The sequence below is a fragment of the Amblyraja radiata genome, chromosome 1 (genome assembly GCF_010909765.2).
Source record: "Amblyraja radiata isolate CabotCenter1 chromosome 1, sAmbRad1.1.pri, whole genome shotgun sequence".
NCBI classification, from domain to species: Eukaryota; Metazoa; Chordata; class Chondrichthyes; order Rajiformes; family Rajidae; genus Amblyraja; species Amblyraja radiata.
Window position 1 is genome coordinate 83,932,077 of NC_045956.1, and position 19,864 is coordinate 83,951,940.

The 19,864-nt window shown below is 47.2% G+C and overlaps 1 protein-coding gene across 2 annotated transcripts in view; it reads right to left on the reverse strand.

Moving 5' to 3' along the window:
• Positions 1–19,864, reverse strand: part of fam184b (family with sequence similarity 184 member B) — a 232,613-nt gene that overhangs the window by 55,754 nt on the left and 156,995 nt on the right. For both annotated transcript variants that reach the window (XM_033026050.1, XM_033026059.1), the window contains exon 3: positions 14,371–14,506. In XM_033026050.1, coding sequence (XP_032881941.1) covers positions 14,371–14,506 — 136 coding nt within the window. The remainder of the gene's footprint in view (positions 1–14,370; positions 14,507–19,864) is intronic.

Genomic DNA, 19,864 nt, shown 5'->3' on the forward strand with positions numbered 1-19,864 from the left:
GCCCATTGAATCCCTGCAGACCATCAACTCTCATTTAAACACTAAAATTACATTAATCCTATTTTTTAATTCTCATATTCTTACTAACATCCTCCAGATTACTTCACTGACCTACACACTTGGCCTCTGTACATTGTTCTTAGTGTGTAGGGAATGAGAAAGTGGGATAACATGGAACAAGTGTGAATAGGTGATCAATGGTCAGTGTAGACTCGCTGAGCTGAAGGGTCTGTTTCAATCCTGCATCTGCAAATAATCTAAACCTATTTACTAGTCCATAAATTCAGTAAGGGCAGTCATGATCACATGCCTCATGCACTATTGTTTAAGATTAATTTGACAACCCGTACTGAGATTTAGGTATTAATAATATTTAGGTATATTCAGACACAAACACACACTTACATTGCTATTTATAATCATGACCAGCACAGTGCAGATTGAAACAACCTTGCAATCAACAGCTCCAAATTGACACTGCTGTAATTGGGATGATGGGTTACAGGGGGATGTGTATGTGGTGAATCACAGGCCGTGTGTGATCTTTACCAGGGACAGGGGGGGAATGGATATTAGAGGGCAAAATTGTGGATGTGTTTGGCTGCAGCCAATTTAATTTAACCTTTAACAATGCTGTCTCCAGGTAAGCACTGTGAAACTGACAGAAAGATCAGACCTGCTATCCACAGAGTAACTGAATTGAATTGAATTAAATACTTTATTGTCACATGAGACAAGTCACAGTGAAATTCTTTGCTTGCACTCAACAGGTCAGGCAGCATCTCTGGAGAAAATAGATAGGTGACGTTTAGGGTCGAGACCCATCTTCTGACTGAGAGTTAGGGGAGAGGGAAGTTAGAGGTATGAAAAGGTGCAGAACAAATCAGAACTGGCACCGATGGCCAAGGAGCCCACAATGGCCCATTGTTGGCTGTGGAGGAGGTGATAATGTAAGGATACAAGCAGTGAAACTGGCAGGATGACTAGGGTGGGGAAAGATGGAGAGAGTAAGTAAGTAAGTAAGTAATTTTTATTTATATAGCACTTTTAAATCAAATCACGTTGAAGCCAAAGTGCTTTACAGAGAAAAAAATTAGATTATCATACATCCATATAAAATAATAAAGAACAAAAAGACACAATACACTAAAGGATTCAACATGAACATGAAGAGGGAATGCAAGGGTTACTTGAAATGAGAGAAATCAATATTCATACTGCTGGGTTGTAAGCTAGCAGTGGATGCAGCGTTGAAGGCTTGTGAGCTGTCCAGGAATCTGTTCCCCAAAAGAAAATCCAGAATCGCTGAGGAAGTAGCAATGGAGCACAAACCTATGTCTTTCACTCTCATGAAGTCAGCTCGACCTTGCAACTCTGTCTGTGACCTCGTTGTTGCCTTTCAGCCTGATAACACCTGACCATTGCTACACATGACTAGATGGTGAAGACCCTAGTGCTGCTCAAGGTCCCTCTATAAAGACATCTGCTCTCTCCTCCACTGACAGTCAGCATCTCCCAGGTCCAGACTGCAGCCCCTCAGGGGCACGGGGACAGCTGGAGGCACAGAGGACCACAAGAGCACAGAGCGGTGACTTGTCAACGATGCTGTGATTTAATTTTAAAATTTGCTTGGAATCTCTACTTTGTTGTGATCTATTATTTCTGTAATGTTGCCTGGTACGTGTCAAGTAAGGTGAGACCAGGTTCTGAGTTAATGGTGAATGGGGTCAAAAAAATCATACTCTAATACATTTCCCCTGAAGTAGCTTCTTAAAGAAATGCCACTGTGTGGGTTGGGTCCTCCATTTCTCCCTAATTCTCTTTCCTTGTTCAGCTTCTCAGCTGTTCCCCAAATAGTTGATGGGAAGGGGGGAGGGGAGGGGGAGGTAGGAATGGGGGCTGGGGGTGGGAGGGGAAGAGGAGGGGTGGTGGAGGAACAGATTCTCCCGACGCTTCTGAATATATTTTGTGTTACAGTTGTGATTGTTATTGTGCCATTGCATTTCATATCCTATTGTCTTTGCAGTGGCTTTTGAGATGTCTTGGCATGAATGTCCTTGAGTTTTGCTCATCGGAATTTCACTTCCTCTGACACCAAAAATAAAATAAAATATTGTAGTGGCCTGGTCGAGGTCAGGAAAAGACCGGACACCAGGCGGATTCTAAAGAAGCTTTTTAATGGTAGCAGTACGAGAACACACACACACGACACCCTGATCTCCGCCCCTGGGGAGTCGTCAGGAAACCCCGTATCTCCGCCCCTGGGGAGTCGTCAGGAAACCCCGTGGCAGACCAACGCCCCTGTCCCTCAATCGGCGAGGGGGATGATCCAAGGAGTGGCCTACCCCACAGGGACCGCCACAGGACCCCCCCCAAGTACCCGAGGTACGAAACGGACAGGAGGGCGTACACGGCGGCCAGCCCGGGTGCACACAACGCTCGGCCCTGGAACAGGCGCCTGGTCAACAAGTGTGGGGGACGAAGTAGCCAGAGGAGGAGGTACCCTAGACAGAGGCCGCCCTCGCTTTCGGGGCAGCGCTACCAGCGCCGGCCGATCGATATCGATATGTGCTGGCTTCAACCGCGCAACTGAAACAGTCTCACGCCGACCCCCAATGTCCAGGACGAAAGTCGACGAGCCATGTTCCAAGACCCGGAAGGGACCTTCGTACGGCCGCTGTAGAGGTGTCCGATGTGCATCCCTGCGCAGAAAAACAAACTGGCAGTTCTCCAGAGCAGAGGGAACGTGCGGACGGAAGGACCCATGACGAGACGTGGGCACCGGCGCCAGCTTGCCCACCGTCTGCCGAAGACGTTGCAGAGCGTCCGAAGGCTGCTCCACCTGGCCACGTGCCGGCGGGATGAACTCCCCGGGCACCGTTAACGGAGACCCATACACCAACTCGGCGGAGGAGGAGGCCAAGTCCTCCTTGGGTGCGGTGCGTATCCCCAGCAAAACCCACGGTAGAGCGTCTACCCAGTCTGGGTCAGTGAGCCGCGCCCTCAGGGCACCCTTAAGCTGCCGGTGAAACCGCTCCACTAGGCCGTTCGACTGCGGGTGGTACGCCGTCGTGTGGTGCAGACGAACACCCAGGAGGCGTGCCATGGCCGACCACAGCTCTGACGTGAACTGAGGCCCCCGGTCGGACGTTATGTCCAGTGGAACACCGAACCGGGCGATCCAGTGCGCCAGCAATGCTCGAGCACAGGTGGTTGTTGTGGAATTCTGTAGCGGAATGGCTTCAGGCCACCGCGTGAAGCGGTCCACAACGGTGAATAGGTACGTCATGCCCTGGGACGACGGCAGCGGCCCCACGATGTCCACATGAATGTGGTCAAAACGTTTATGAGGAATGGGGAACTCCTGCAATGGCGCGTGCACATGTCGTTGCACCTTGGCAGTCTGGCACGGGATGCAAGTGCGCGCCCAATGTCCAACCTCCTTCCGCAGCCCGTGCCACATGAAGCGGGAGGCTACCAGGGCTACTGTCGCCCTGATGGAGGGATGTGCAAGTCCATGGAGCACGTCAAACACCCTGCGCCGCCAGGCGATGGGAACGATGGGTCGCGGAACTCCAGAGGAGACATCGCACAGCAGCGTGGTACCCCCAGGGCCACAGACAACGTCCTCCAACTGCAGGCCCGAGACCGCCGTACGGTAGGCGACCATCTCCTCGTCGGCAAGCTGAGCGGCTGCCAGGGTGGAATAGCTGATCCCCTCATCGACCTGGAGAACCGTGTGGACTGCAGGTCTTGATAAGGCATCGGCCACCCTGTTAAATTTGCCCTCAATGAACCGGATGGAGGTAGTGTACTCGGACACATACGCCAACTGCCTCTGCTGCCGGGCAGACCACGGGTCTGATACCTTGGCGAACGCGAAGGTCAGTGGCTTGTGGTCCGTGAATGCAGTGAATGGTCTCCCCTCCAGAAAATACCGGAAATGACGTACGGCGAGATACAGGGCAAGGAGCTCACGGTCGAAGGCGCTGTAACGACGCTGAGGACCACTGAGATGCCTGCTGAAGAAGGCAAGTGGCCGCCAGGAACCCTCAACGAGCTGCTCCAACACTGCCCCAACCGCAACCTCAGAAGCATCCACCGTCAAGGCGGTCGTGGCGTCCTCTCGTGGGTGGACGAGCATTGTGGCATCAGCCAGTGCCTACTTAGCCCTCTCAAATGCCGCTGTTGCTTCCACGGACCAATCAACCTCCCTGCGATGACCAGCAATCAGGTGGAAAAGCGGACGCATGACTGCAGCCGCTGACGGCAGGAAGCGGTGATAGAAAGTGACCATCCCCACGAATTCCTGCAGGCCCCTAACTGTGGTCGGACGGGGGAACCTGCGGATAGCGTCCACCCTGGTCGGCAGAGGCACCACCCCTTGTGCAGTCACGCGGTGGCCGAGGAAGTCGATAGCCGTCACCCCGAAACGGCACTTGGACGCGTTGATAGCCAAACCGAAATTGCTGAGGCGCTGACACAGTTGACGGAGGTGGGTGCAGTGCTCCTGCCGCGAGCGACTGGCCACGAGTATGTCGTCCAGGTACACAAAGACAAAGTCCAATTCGCGGCACACGCAGTCCATAAGCCGCTGAAAGGCCTGCGCGGCATTCTTCAACCCAAACGGCATCCGCACAAACTCGAACAGACCAAATGGTGTGATAATTGCCGTCTTCGGGATATCGTCGGGGCGGACCGGAATCTGATTGTACCCCCGCACGAGGTCCACCTTGGAAAATATGGATGCTCCAGCAAGATGGGCATTGAAGTCCTGAATGTGCGGGACCGGATACCTGTCGGGGACGGTCGCATCGTTCAAGCGACGGTAATCCCCACACGGGCGCCAGCCCCCGTTCTTCTTAGGGACCATGTGGAGCGGTGAGGCCCATGGGCTACCGGAGGGACGCACGATGCCCATCGCCTCCATCTGGCGGAACTCCTCCCGAGCTAGACGGAGCTTGTCTGGGGCGAGACGACGTGCTCGGGCGTGCACAGGCGGGCCAGTAGTGGGGATATGGTGCTCCACCCCGTGCTTCGGGGTGGAGGAGCGGAAGTGGGGTTCGAGAATGCCGGGAAAATCTGCCAGGATGCGCGCGAAAGTCGCATCCACGGATGACAGGGGGCCATCAGGGCGTACTACCGGATCGCCAGTACGGAGGAAGACCGGCTCCAGCGTGACAGAGTGCAACAGGCGCCGCCGCTTGACATCCACGAGCAGTGAATGGGCTTGAAGGAAGTCGGCGCCCAGCAGCGGCTGGGAAACGTCTGCAATGACGAACCTCCATGAAAACGAGTTGCGGCCAAAGTTGAGCGGGACGGTGCGAAACCCGTAGGTGCGAATAGCACTCCCGTTCGCCGCGGTGAGGAGGGGGCCTTGTTTGCCCGCACGGATGTCGGCAATGGAGGGAGGCAGAACACTCACTTCCGCACCAGTGTCGACGAGGAAACGTCCCCCACTGCGGCGGTCCCAAGCGAAAACGCGATGAATCGTGCCGGCCGCCGAAGGAATCTCTGACGACCGGCCCTTCAGTTTCCCGAGAACAAACAGGGTGGTCGACAAAGCCTGGCTGCAGCTCCCCAGCGGTGATGGTAATAACACCAACCAACTTTGCTGGCGTCTGGTTGAACTGCAGGCGAATTAGGCTGGTTTGAACGCCAGCGACCTCTGCTGGCATTGGTTCGAACTGCAGGCTGGCCGTGCTGGAAGGACGTGCCTGCTGTGGAATGCGCAATGGCCGCCGGATTTTGCCGCGGGGGCCGACTGGGAGCAGCGGAGACGCGGTGGATAGCGGTCCCGACCTGCTCTGAGTCTCCAAACGCCTCGGGAAGGACGTCCACTGCTTCCAGGTTGTGATGGTGAGAATTCCACAGCTCGTCGGCTTGTTCACCCAGCGCCTGCATGTCGGTAAACGGATCCCTGGCGAGCTGCATGCGAATGTCGGGAGGCAGCTGCTGCAGGTAAGCATATTTAAATAAAAAACACGGCTCATGGTCCCCCATTAGGGTGAGCATGTCTTCCAGGAGGGCAGACGGCTTGCGGTCGCCCAGGCCGTCCATTCTGAAAATGCGAGCTGCCCGCTCGGCGTCACCCAGGCCAAACCTCCTGATGATAAATGCTTTAAGGCCATCATATTTGTTCGCTACCGGGGGGGCCCTGAGGAAAGGCTTAACTCGCCTCGCAGTTAGTTGGTCAAACGAGCCAACCACATAATAATATTTAGTCTCATCCTGCGTGATACCTCTCACAGCAAACTGTGCCTCTGCCAGCTGGAACCAGGTTTCGGGTTCTTCGGTCCATAGAGTTGGGAGCTTCAACGCAACGGCGTTATTCTCCATCACGATGCGTGATGAACGACGCGGGGTCACCAGTGTAGTGGCCTGGTCGAGGTCAGGAAAAGACCGGACACCAGGCGGATTCTAAAGAAGCTTTTTAATGGTAGCAGTACGAGAACACACACACACGACACCCTGATCTCCGCCCCTGGGGAGTCGTCAGGAAACCCCGTATCTCCGCCCCTGGGGAGTCGTCAGGAAACCCCGTGGCAGACCAACGCCCCTGTCCCTCAATCGGCGAGGGGGATGATCCAAGGAGTGGCCTACCCCACAGGGACCGCCACAATATATCATTTTTCTCAAGCCATAAAAGCCCCCAAATCATAGTTCAGAAACATAGAAGTAAATATACTGTATTCTCAGTCCTTATTTAGGGTTTATTTCCCTCCACAGATGCTTCCCGACCTGCTGAGTTCCTCTAGCAGCTCTCCCTTTTTTTGCTATAGATTCTAGTATTGGCAGTGTCTTGTGGCACTTAAATGTTTTCTACATTGTCACCACTAAACAGGATTAGCACCATAATGGTGGATCCAACTCTGTATAACAGCCGACTTTGATTAGTAGTGCAGGGTTTCCAATCTTTGCTACATTTCCCACATTGTTAGTAGAATGATGGGAATGGAGAAATGACGTGACACAGGCAATGCCAGCAAGGAAACTAACAGCATATCTGTCTCAGAAACACACAATCAAATAAAGCCATGAAATGTCCTGCTTATGCATGTAACTGAGTGGTGTGTACAGTTTATGCTTGCACTTTTGAGTGCAGAAAATACAGTACATTCAGAAAGTATTCAGACACCTTCACATTTTCCACATTTTGTTACATTACAGCCATTTTAAAATGGATTAACTTCATGTTTTATCATTCATCTACACACAATACCCCAGAATGAAGAAGCGAAAACAGGTGTCTAGAAATTTTTCCAAAGTAATTAAAAATAAATAACTAAAATATCACATATACATGAGTATTCAGACCATTTGCTATGACACTGAAAATGGAGCTTAGGTCCATCCTGTTTCCATTGATTATCCTTGAGATGTTTCTACAACTTGATTGGAGTCCACCAGTGGTAAATTAAATTGATTGGACATGATTTGGAATGGCACACACCTGTCTATATAAGGTCCCACAGTTGACAGCGCATGTCAGGGCAAAAACCGCCATGAAGACGAAGGAATTGTCTCGACACAATCTTGTCTCAGATCTGGGGAAGGGTATAAAACAATTTCTGCAGCATTGCAGGTCCCGAAGAGCACAGTAGTCTCCATCATTCTTAAATGGAAGAACTTTGGAACCACCAAGACTCTTCATAGAGCTGGCCGTCTGGCCAAACTGAGCATTGGGGGAGAAGGGCCTTGGTCAGGGAGGGGACCAAGAACCCGATGGTTCCTTTGTGGAGATGGGAGAACCTTCCAGAAGGACAACTATATCTGCAGCATTCCACCAATCAGGCCTTTATGGTAGAGTGGCCAGTCAGAAGCCACTCCTCAGTAAAAGACACATGACAGCCCACTTGGAGTTTGCCAAAAGGCATGAGAAACACCATTCTCTGGTCTGATGAAACCAAGATTGAACACTTTGGCCTGAATGCCAAGTGTCACGTCTGGAGGAAACCAGACACCACTCATCACCTGGCCAATACCATGCCCTACGGTGAAGCATGGTGGTGGCAGCATCATGCTGTGGGGATGTTTTTCAGCAGCAGGAACTGGGAGACTAGTCAGGATTGAGGGAAAGATGAATGGAGCAAAGTACAGAGAGATCCTTGATGAAAACCTGCTCCAGAGCGTTCTGGACCTCAGACTGGGGCGGAGGTTCACCTTCCACCAAGACAATGACCCCAAGCACACAGCCAAGACAATGCAGGAGTGGCTTTGTGACAAGTCTGTGAATGTCCTTCAGTTGCCCAGCCGGAGCCCAGGCTTGAATCCGATCGAACATCTGTGGAGGGACCTGAAAATAGCTGTGCATCGACGCTCCCCATCCAACCTGACAGAGCTTCAGAGGATCTACAGAGACTTACTTACTTAGACTTAGTTCCTCCCACACTATTGAGTGCATTGGCCAGCAAGCTTTTGCCATTCTGTTCAGTTATGTGTGACGTCTTCCACCCTCGATTAGCTTGCGCCCCGGGCTTCCAAATCCTTCTGGAATGTTCGCCTCCATGTGAGTTTTGGTCGGCCTCTTTTCCTTCTTCCGTCAGGTTGCCATGTCATTGCTATCTTAGGTGCACGTTCTACTGACATTCTGAGTACATGTCCTACAAATTTCATCCTGCCTCCCTCTATGTCCTGGCTGAGAGGCTTTGTTGCAGTTTCCCAGTAGATCTCCTCGTTTGTGATGTGCTCTCTGTAGTTAGTCTTCAGGATTTTCCTCAAGCAGCGTTGTTGGAATGCATCCAATTTCTTTTGCATCTTCACATTGATTTTCCATGTCTCACTGGCATAGAGGCTGTATGGAGGACTAGGGACTGGAAGAGTTTGACTTTTAGCATCTTGGATATCCGGCCACTAGTCCATATTGGCTGCATTTGTCTGAAGACTGATGCAGCTTTTACCAATTCGGGAGTTGATGTCGACCTACATCTCCATCTACTGTGAACATGCTGCCAAGGTAGGTAAATCTTGTGGCATTTTCCACAGGTTCCCCACTGATTATCAGTTGGTCTATTGGTTGCTAGTCTCCGGTCTGCATGGTTTTAGTCTTCTGGCAGCTGATCTTTAATCCAACCTTTGATGCATTCTCCTCCAGAGCAGTTGTTATCTCTTGATGGGTATGTCTCGACTCTGCTAGGAGTGCAATGTCATCGGCAAAATCTAGGTCTGTGAGGCGTCTTCCTGTTCTCCACGGTACTCCAGTCAAGTTTGTTCATTGTCCTCTGCATGACACAGTTGATCATGACAATAAACAGTAAGGGGGATAGAAGGCAACCTTGTCTTACCCCTGTGACAATGTCAAAGAATTCTGTGTTTCCTGAATCAACCTTGACGCAGCAACTGGATCCCTCGTAAAGGTTCTGCTTATGGACATTCCGCCTCTGGTTATGGACACCCCAAGCCAGTGCCGGATCCACGCCCGGACAAAGGAGGAGGGTTAGGCGTAGGGCTAGTACCCCTACCCCGTAAAACCCAAAACCCGCTACGGAAACAGCAAGCATAAACTGTACTGGAAACCGGCAGGAGAAATGGAACTTGCCCCCTACTAGTATGACGGGCTCGGGCCAAAGCCTCCGGGACGCTTGTGCCCCCCAAAAGAGTAACATCTTCTCTGCCAAAACTGCTATGAGAATAGCTACCTGGAATGGCAGGACCTTGTACCAGAGTGGGAACTTATCCCAGCTACTGAGAGAGTTTGAGAAGTATGAGCTGAGCATCTTAGGGGTGAGCGAAGTCCGATGGATAGGGAGTGGAAAGCCAACAAGCGAAGGAAAAACTCTGCAGAGAAGAATGGGAGAAATTACCCAAGTACAGGAGTGCCAAGCATCATACCCAAGAAGACTGGAGGCTGTAATCACTGACAAAGGTGCCTCAACAAAATACTGAGTAAAGGGTCCGAATACTTATGTAAATGTGATATTTGTTATTTCTTTTTAATTACTTTGCAAACATTTCTAAACACCTGTTTTCACTTTTTTATTATGGGGTATTGTGTTAGATTGATTTAAAAAAAGAAAATTTAATCCATTTTAGAATAAGGCTGTAGTAACGAAATGTGGAAAAAGCGAAGGGGTCTGAATGGATTTAAGAGAGTTGATTTAAGAGAGAGTATGGATTTAGGAGAGAGTTAGATAGAGCTCTAGGGGCTAGTGGAGTCAAGGGATATGGGGAGAAGGCAGGCACGGGTTATTGATAGGGGACGATCAGCCATGATCACAATGAATGGCGGTGCTGGCTCGAAGGGCCGAATGGCCTCCTCCTGCACCTATTTTCTATGTTTCTGTGTTTCTATGAATGCACTGTATATACAAGAGGGTAATGCTGCAAAAACACAAATACATATTAATCTGAAGCTATTAACAGTAATGGGGCAGCATCTAAAACCTTGGCCATCGATGACTGGAGAGTTAAAGACTACTGATTTTTCCTCATGCTGACATTATATTGAAGCAGACTGGAGCAACAAAATCCTGTCCATTCATGCAGGTCTTAGTCTCAGACTTCTGTAATAACAACTCTATACTTGACAAATATTGATAGCAATTTACCTCCCACAGAAAACCACAGGAGCCCTATCATTTATGTAAAAGAAACACGCTCAAATTAATACGCACCCAATTACATTGCTCAGTGTGCGATATAATGGTGATAATGCTGACTGTATGATCAATGAGTGACAGCTGGAGAAACAATGGGCCGTACAATCCAGTAATCTGTCAATGCAATGAACTGGCTCCAGTAAAGTCCTTGACATTTCACAATTGTGGCAGTGTTTTTATAAATGCATTACCTCAGCTTTAAGAATCTAATTCAGAATACAGCAATTCCTTGGCAATAATGTACACAAATGGCCAAACACCATGGAGCAAAGCAACCACCAGGGCAATTATATCGTAATTGTCAGTGCACGAACCCCCACGCCTGGGTCAAAAACAGGATTAGTTTAGCAATAGCTTCAGTGCCCTTAATGCAGATCATCAAATGTTCAATTAAAGCCCCACACCAAACATATAATTATTAACAACTACCAATTGCAACCAGACCTCATGGGGACTGCCTTGGCTGCAGTTTATGGATGTTGTAATTCTGACAAACGCTCTTCAAATGTTTCCCTTCTTTTCCACAGAGATGCCTGACAGAGGAGAGTGTCTTTCCAGCATCTCCTGCTATTATTTCAGATTTCCACCTTTGCAGTTTTTTTGTTTTGATTTTCGTCATGGATGAAGGAAATGAGCACATCTTGTACTGCCCATCGTACCTGGGATGGCAGGTGTGTGTGTGTGTGTGTGTGTGTGTGTGTGTGAACATGCTGTCAATGTACAGATTAGGCAAATGAAGATGTCAGTACACAAAGTCTGCTTGGATATTGGTGTGCAGACAGCTGAGCTCCCACTAGCATAGGCAAAGCTTAGGTGATGTGATGGAAGCAGAGATGTTGTCCCTCAGATACTGTAGAAGGGTGGGTCTACAGGTTTTAAAATGGTGCTGCCTGCTGTCTCCATGCTGTAAAGGTCAGCTCCAGCCCCTGCCCTGACATGTGCAAGGTTGAAGCCAGTATCATCCACATTCCTTGTTGTTTCATATTTCTAGGCAGATGCACCAAAGAGTTTGCTGTGCAAGCCTGTCCGCTGTCTTCTGCTGACTGTCCCCTCAATGTCCTACCATGAGTCCTCAGCAGACATCACAATCTCATCTTGGTAGCTCTGCTACCATTCCACCCTCCCTGGCAACAAGTTGCTGTAACAGCATCAACACATGCAGAGCCCACACTCAAACCCAGTTTTACTGTATAGATAGTCTTTGTATTGCAGTGAATGCCCACGTGGAGGAATGTCTGAATGCTAGCAATGTTGAAGATATTGTCAGACGGAGTTTTATATGAACAAGTGTGAGGTGCTGCACTTTGGGAGATCAAATGTAAGGGGGAAATATACATTAAATGGCATGACAGCATTAATGTGTAGAGGGTGTAGCAAATGGCTACTACAGAGGGATCTTTGGGGTCCAAGTCCATAACTCCCTGAGAACATTGAACAGTACAGCACAAGAACAGGCCCTTTGGCCCATAATCTCTGTGCTGAACATAATGCCAAGACCAATTCTTATCTGCCTGGATAGACACAAAGCGCTGGAGTACCTCAGTGGGTCAGGCAGCATCTCTAGAGAAAATGAATAGGTGATGTTTCGGGTAGCAACCCTTCTTCAGACCAACAACCTTATCTCCCTGAATGCAATATTCAAAATATGGCCTCACCGAAGTCCTGATCAGCATGACCTCTGACCATTGTACTCAATGCCCCAACCTATGAAAGCAAGCACACCTTTTGTGTTCTTTACCACTCTATCTTCTTGTGTTGCAACTTTCAGGGAGTTATGGACTTGGTAGATATTGAAATACTTTTTTACTGGAGAGAAGGTCTCAAACGAGCAGACATAGTTTCAAGATTAGGAGCTGGTCATTAAAATGGAAATACGAGGAATTATTTTTTCACAGAATCTCTAACTGTCTGGCCCAGAAGGTGGTGGAGGCTACATAATTTAAAGTATTAAAGCCAGAGCTGGATTAATGTTAATGTCAGAAATTGAGGGCTATGAGGAACTGACACAGAAAAGGAGTTGAGCCAATGTGGATCAGCCATGCTCATGCTGAATGACAGGGCCTGCTCTTGTTCATATCTTCTTGTGTTTATCAAATTACTCAACTATTTCTGCACAGCTATGCTAGTCATACCAATTAAAATTGAGTGGAATCCGCAAATTAGATTAAGGGATATCTGTCCGAAATGATTATTGCCCAATGACAAATGTGGATTTGGTTCACTTGGCTGAACAATTTGTAGAAATGGATTTGGCAAACTTTAATATTTATTTTCACACAACTCATCTCAGGAATTTATGCCTGAAGCCACCTCAGGTCAGGGTTACAAAAAAATAAAATCCCCACTCTTGTAAGTTTTGCCTTTCTTTCAAGCAGGGTGGTTAGATCTTGACTCAATTATCTCTCATGAGATCCTAGGAAAATGAATCTCCTGAATCTTCTGGTACCAGATATGGGGAAGCATGCACACAACCAGGAAGCTTAAAGTTGCACCTCAACCGTGTCAGGACATATATGTCTAGAAATTTGGACCAACCTGTAGCTATGCTTGTGGTTTTGTGTGTAAATCAAGCATCATAATCTTTTTATGCCTGTTTAAAAGTGTCCGCACCCATTTCCTGTTGATGAGCCACCCACTGGGAAACTGCACCAGGCACTTCCTGTCACAATTCCCCCCCCACCCATGCATCTTTAGTCCGCCATGCTTTGCACGTATGATGACACGCACGGTGTATTTTGATCATTTACTGCCAAAAATTAGATTACGAGGTTGTGATTTGTAACATTTTAAAAAACTAGCAATCACATTGAAAGCAGTAAACTGTGTGAGAATTTAAGTGACAGGCAGGTTACCATTTTATATCTTAAGGGGTTGGACAGGCTAGATGCAGGAAGATTGTTTCCGATGTTGGGGAAGTCCAGAACAAGGGGTCACAGTTTAAGGATAAGGGGGAAATCTTTTAGGACCGAGATGAGGAAAACATTTTTCACACAGAGAGTGGTGAATCTCTGGAATTCTCTGCCACAGAAGGTAGTTGAGGCCAGTTTGTTGGCTATATTTAAGAGGGAGTTAGATGTGGCCCTTGTGGCTAAAGGGATCAGGGGGTATGGAGAGAAGGCAGGTACAGGATACTGAGTTGGATGATCAGCCATGATCATATTGAATGGCGGTGCAGGCTCGAAGGGCCGAATGGCCTACTCCTGCACCTATTTTCTATGTTTCTATGTCTATGTTTCTATATGTTCAAAAAAACGTCCCTGTGATTTTATTAAAGAGCGGCACAATGGCGCAGCGGTAGAGATCCTGGCTACAGGTGCTATCTGTGCTGAGTTTGTACATTCTCCCTGTGACCATGTTAGTTTTCTTCGGGTGCTCTGGTTACCTGCCACATTCCAAAGATGTGCAAGTTTGTAGCTTAATTGGCTCCTGTAAATTGCCCCTAATGTGTAGGACATAGAACTAGTGTGCAGGTGATCAATGACCAGCCTGGACGTAGTGGGCCAAAGGGCCTCTTCAAGGACACATCCCAGTTTCCATACTAATACCTCAGGGTAAGTCTTATAGAAAACATATACCATTTTTCACACATTTTTCCATTCAACCAAACAATATGGGGACACAGTGAAGCACCACAGGCAGCAATTCAATGCGGGAGCTGAATCTGCTAAAGGAGGGTCTTTCAGTGGACAAAACAAAATTGATTTAATATCATGTTCTTGTAATCTGCTCGCACTGCCTTCTTCTGGACAGATGGTGGACAAAGTCACCCTACCTGTTTTATGCAGTATTTCAGCTTCCTTTTCTAACAGTCTCTCCCTCAAAAGCTGAGCTTCATCTTCCATCTTTTGTAGTTTTTCATCTGATGCTGACAATTGATTATCTGCCTTTTGAAGTCGGTTTTCAAAATCCTAAAATGTATTAAAAATACATGATTATGTGTTTAAATATGATGCAAAAAAAACAGAGTGCTCAAGGTCGGGCAGCATCTATGGTGCATGGGCAGAAATCCTGGGGGAGGGGGACCTGTCCCCATCATGTTTTGTGACCTGGGCACTACAGCCAGTTCCAGGTTGGCTCGCTTGTCCTAGGTCTGGCTGTAGCGCCCAGGTCGGCTTGCCTGCCCCGGGAATGGCTGTTGCGCCCAGGTCAGCTCGCCTGCCCCACACTCTAAAGGTTTGTAGGTTAAGTGCTTCGGTAAATTGTAAATTGTCCCTAGTGTGTCGGATGGTGCTATGTATGGGGTGATTGCTGGTCGGCACGGACACGCTGGGCCAAAGGACCTGCAGTTCCCAGGTCGTCTGCGTGCCCAGATCAGCTCGCCTGCCCCGGGACTGGCTGTAGCATCCAGGTCGGCTTGATTGCCCCAGGTCTGGCTGTAGTGCCCAGGTCACCTGCATACCCCGGGACTGGCTGTAGCACCCAGGTCAGCTCGCCTGCCCCGGGACTGGCTGTGGTGCCCAGGTCAACTCGCCTGCCCCGGGACTGGCTGTAGTGCCCAGGTCACCTGCGTGCCCAGGACTGGCTGCAGTTCGCAGGTTGCAAAAATAAATTGAAAAAAACCACCTGCGGGCCGGATGATTTTAGGTTACGGGCCAGATCCGGCCCGTGGGCCGTAGGTTGCCGACCCCTGTCCTAGATGTCAGGCCTCATTGTGTCCCCCACCCCCCCCCCCCATGTTTTAAAAGCGATTTCCACCCATGGTGGGAGTGAAGGGACAACGCTTCTGATCTGGCCCCTTCTTCAGACGGGTGAGGTAGGGTGGAGGAATGTGATATCAATTTACATCAGGATACTGACTAGATCTATATTAGGATTGAGTGAACTAGTAACCCTTCCATCTAGTAAATGTTTCTTTGTTTAAATATGGCTGAGTCAATATTTAACCACCTTAAGATTAAAGTTTAGGTTCACATTTAGTTTACGACGATGAATAAGATAAGGTTAAGCTAAGGTGTTTATTTTTGCAAAATGAAATTCCATTGGACCCAGGTTATGGATAATGGGGGAGTTGACTTTAATGTTGATTAACCATTTAAAAAATGATCTGGATAATGGTCTGATACAGAGGTTGCAGAGATGGGCAGGTCAGTGGGTTCAATGCAGTCGGGGTTAAAGTTGAGGCAGCAGATCATGCCTAAAGAGTGGATAATGAGTGTACTTTGGGACAAATCGTTGCCTTGAACACAGTACAGCAAAGAAAATATACACAGGATCCTAAACAGGGTCATAACAGAGTCCAACTAAATTTCTGCATATCTACATAGGTTCTGCTTCAAATAAAACCAGAACATTCTGGAAACATTGAACATTATTTGTGGAAAGGGAGGAATTGTTAATTTTTCCATGAAAGCCGTTCATCAGAACTGGGAAAGTGTGAGCATTGTTTTAGAGAGGGTGAGGCATCGATGGATAGGACAAAGGAAATACCTCGATAGTCAGAGATCAAGGTTGCTGATGTAATTCTAATGTTTATGGAATTATCTCATTACTGAAGGCAGTGAGCATTTGTGTGAGCGAGAGAGAGAAACAAAGAAAGAGACATGTAAGGCTGTGAAATACAGGTTGGAGCTACTACTGAACCTGAAATGAAAAGATTGTTGGAACTGACCAGCAAATTAGTGTCTGTGTCAGTGTCTGTGCAGAGAGAAAAAATATTCCAGATCACAGTTGACCAATTCTGTTACATTTCAGTTCAGTTTAGTTTATTGTCACGTGTACTGAGATATAGTGAAAAGTTTTTAAGGGCCTGTCCCACTGTACGAGGTAATTCAAGAGTTCTCCCGAGTTTCCCCGATTCGAACTCGGAGAATTACGGTAATTGCCGCTTGTCGGTACTCGGGGCTCTCGTGGACATTTTTCAACATGTTGAAAAAACTTCACAAGCTTACCGCGTTTCCCGAGTACCTGCCGTTAGAGTTATGAGCCGCTAAGAGACGTCCCGAACTCCGACGTACCCGCTACGTACATTCTACGTGCTTACCACGAGTTTGACTTTTTTTTAAACTCGGGAGAGCTCTTGGGTAAACTTGTATAGTGGGACAGGCCCTTTATTGTGTGCTCATCAGTCAGCAGAAAGATAATGTATTACAATTAAGCCATTTACAGTGTATTTAAGAGTGTGAAGTGATTTTAATATGAGTTTGTAGATCTGCTTCTGTGGCTGGCACCACAAATAGTCACCTGGGTTGGGGGCCACCTTGAGAAAGACTGACAAACTGAGAAAACAAGTTACTTGAAGTTGTTAAATTGCAATGTTCCCAGAGATGATGTGAGATGTTATTCCTCAAGCTTACCTCAGGCCTTGTTGGAACAGTGAAGACGGACACAGCTAGATAAGTCACAAGTCACAGTGGGAAAGGGCTGGACAACGAAAGACAGGCAACAGGGAGCTCGGAGTCAGTCCTGAGGACTGAACACAGGTACTCTACAAAGGGTAAGTCAATCTGCGGAAGGGTCTCAACCCGAAACATCACACATTCCTTCTCCCCAGAGATGCTGCCTGTCCCGCTGAGTTACTCCAGCTTTTTGTGTCTATCTGAAGTCAATCTGTGTTTAGTTTTTCCATCGTAGAGGAGATCTCATTATGCAGTACCATAAACTGGAAGAATTGTTTAGTATGCTGGATAGGGTAGGGGTGTGAAGATGGGTTAGAATGAGATAACAGAACAGTTGTTACAAGTACTGTGGTGCTTGTAAAAAGTGAGAGGGGAGGTGGGGGGTGGAGATGAAGGAGCAGATGAGGGCATGTTCTTTTCATGATGATTCCCTCGCCATATTGCTCTTCCTTCTCAATTTAGCATTCTAAAATCAAAATTTTATTTCAGATTACCAACACGTGAAGGTTTTTGATTTTTAATCAAAATTTCTTCAATTATTTTTACGATGATATTCACTGCTGATTTTCCTCTTTGCTACCCCCCTTTGTCATTTAATGAGTCACTTTATTATCTTTCAAGATCAGAAAACAATTTTGTATAATTGTCCCTCTTTATTTACAGATGACCATGTGAATTGGAAGCACAGGCACCCACTGCAACCTGCTGTGCCATTTAATAAGATCACGGCTGATCTGCTCATAACTCAGCTCCACATTCCTGACTCATGAGCCTCAGAGGAAAACATTCACATCTACTCATTCTTAAGTGGATAACCCCTTATTTTTAAACAGTGACCCCTCAGTTTTAGGTTCTCCGTAATGATCAACTTCTCATCCACCCTGTTCAGACCTCTCAAGAATTACAGCTACAAATTACAGGCCCTCCGTGAGTGTTATGAACATCCGCCTTCGAGTCATAGAGTCGTACAGCATGAAACAGGCCCTTTGGCCCAACTGTCCATGCCAACCAATATGCCTCATCTATGCTAGTCCCATTTGCTCACGTTTCGCCCATATCCTTCTGAACCTTTCCTATCCATGTACCTGTCCAAGTGTTTTTAAAATGCTGTTATAGCATCTGCCAAAACTACCTCTTCTGGCAGCTCATTCCATATACCCGCCACCCTCTGAGAGCAAAAGTTGCCCCTTTGGTTTGTACTAAAACTTGCCTCTTCCACCTCAAACCTATGTCGTCTTGTTCTTGCTTCCCCGACACTGGGGAAAAGACTTTGTAAATTCACCATACCTGTTGCCCTCGCGATTCTATACACCTCTGTATGATCACTTCTCGGCCTCCTGCCCTCCAAGAAATAAAGTCCTAGCCTGCCCTACCTCTCCCTACAGCTCAGCCCCTCAAGTCTTGGCAACATCCTTGTAAATCTTCTCTGAGCTCTTTCCAGCTTAACATCCTTCATATGCAATAGCAATGTGACTAAAACTGAACACGGTACTCCAATTGTGGCTTCACCAACATCTTGTACAACTGTAACATAATGTCCCAACTTCTATACTCAATACCCTAACTGAAGGCCAATGTGCCAAATGCTTTCTTGACCACCTTATCTATCTATGACCGCACATTCAGGAAACTACGTATCTGTACTTAGATTCCTCTGCTCTAAGAAAGGAATTCACTCATAACCCAGGGATGGCCTGATTAAACAATGCTGCTGCTTACTAAACTGGATCTATTATTGGCATAGCAGCTGAGATGACAATTCACAGTCCAATTTGACCTTCGAATGGCTCGTGTGTCCAATGCATGGCAAAGTAAGGATTTATAGAAACTGAGAAGTTCCCAGGTTCAATCATTGGTCTATGATGAACTGTTGGACTTTAATTTGGATAGCAGTAGAAATATTGCATTCTACAATGCTGATAAATAAGCAGATGCCTGTTATTGTTTCCACTCCCAATCTTGACCTGATCCGGGGATATTTTTGGAAAATGCTACTCTGTGAACATCAGGTTGTAAACACACACTTTATTTGACTTGTATTCAGAATGCCAAGTAAAGCTCAGCATTAAGTCAGGGGAAACATTACATTGCAATGGATAGAAGACTTCAAGAAGTGCCACCAATGGAACATTTCTTCAGATCGTGGAACTGAAATGATTTAAAAAGGCAAAGATAATTTTTTCACTGAATTCTAATATAATACAGAAGGCACAACAACGTAGTAATTGGGACTATACCCCATAGGCTAGGGTATAGTCCCAATCGTCCAACTGACATTGTGGATATTGGACTTTTTCCTCTGGAACTATAATGCCAAAAATGATTTTTTTGTGACTTATTATGTTATCTACTGAGTACTGTGTTTACAAAAGGCAGCTTGTGGTGCTGCTGCTACAAGTAAGGATTTAATTATTCTGTTTTGGGGCACTTGACTCTCTTCTTTTGTACTATATTCTGTGTATTCTTCTCTTTGCTCCACCTGTTGTACTTGTGTTTAGCTTAATTGTATTCATTGTCTATGATAATTGTATTGTCTATGATAATTGAAGAGCATGCTAACAAAAATCTTCTCACTTTGTCTCTGTACACTTGATGATAATAAACCAATACCAATGATGTTTTCAAAATATAACATTACAACCTGAATATTTGCTCAGATCAGGGAAAGAGATGTTGTTCCGCTTGAGGACCAGTGAGCAGCTGAAGCCATTAATAATTAGTATGTTTATATGCAGATAAAAGGTTTTATGGAGGGAACTTCACAGAGAGTATGGCTGAGGATGCTGTTGCTAATATTAGTTTGAGGGCAAGGCAGAGGATTGGGAATAGAAGAAGTTGTGGGGAGAGGGAGTTGCGTGCGGCTGTAAACATGCCTGTCTCAAAACTGAATTTTACCCTTCTTTTGGTACACTAAACTCACATTATATTTAA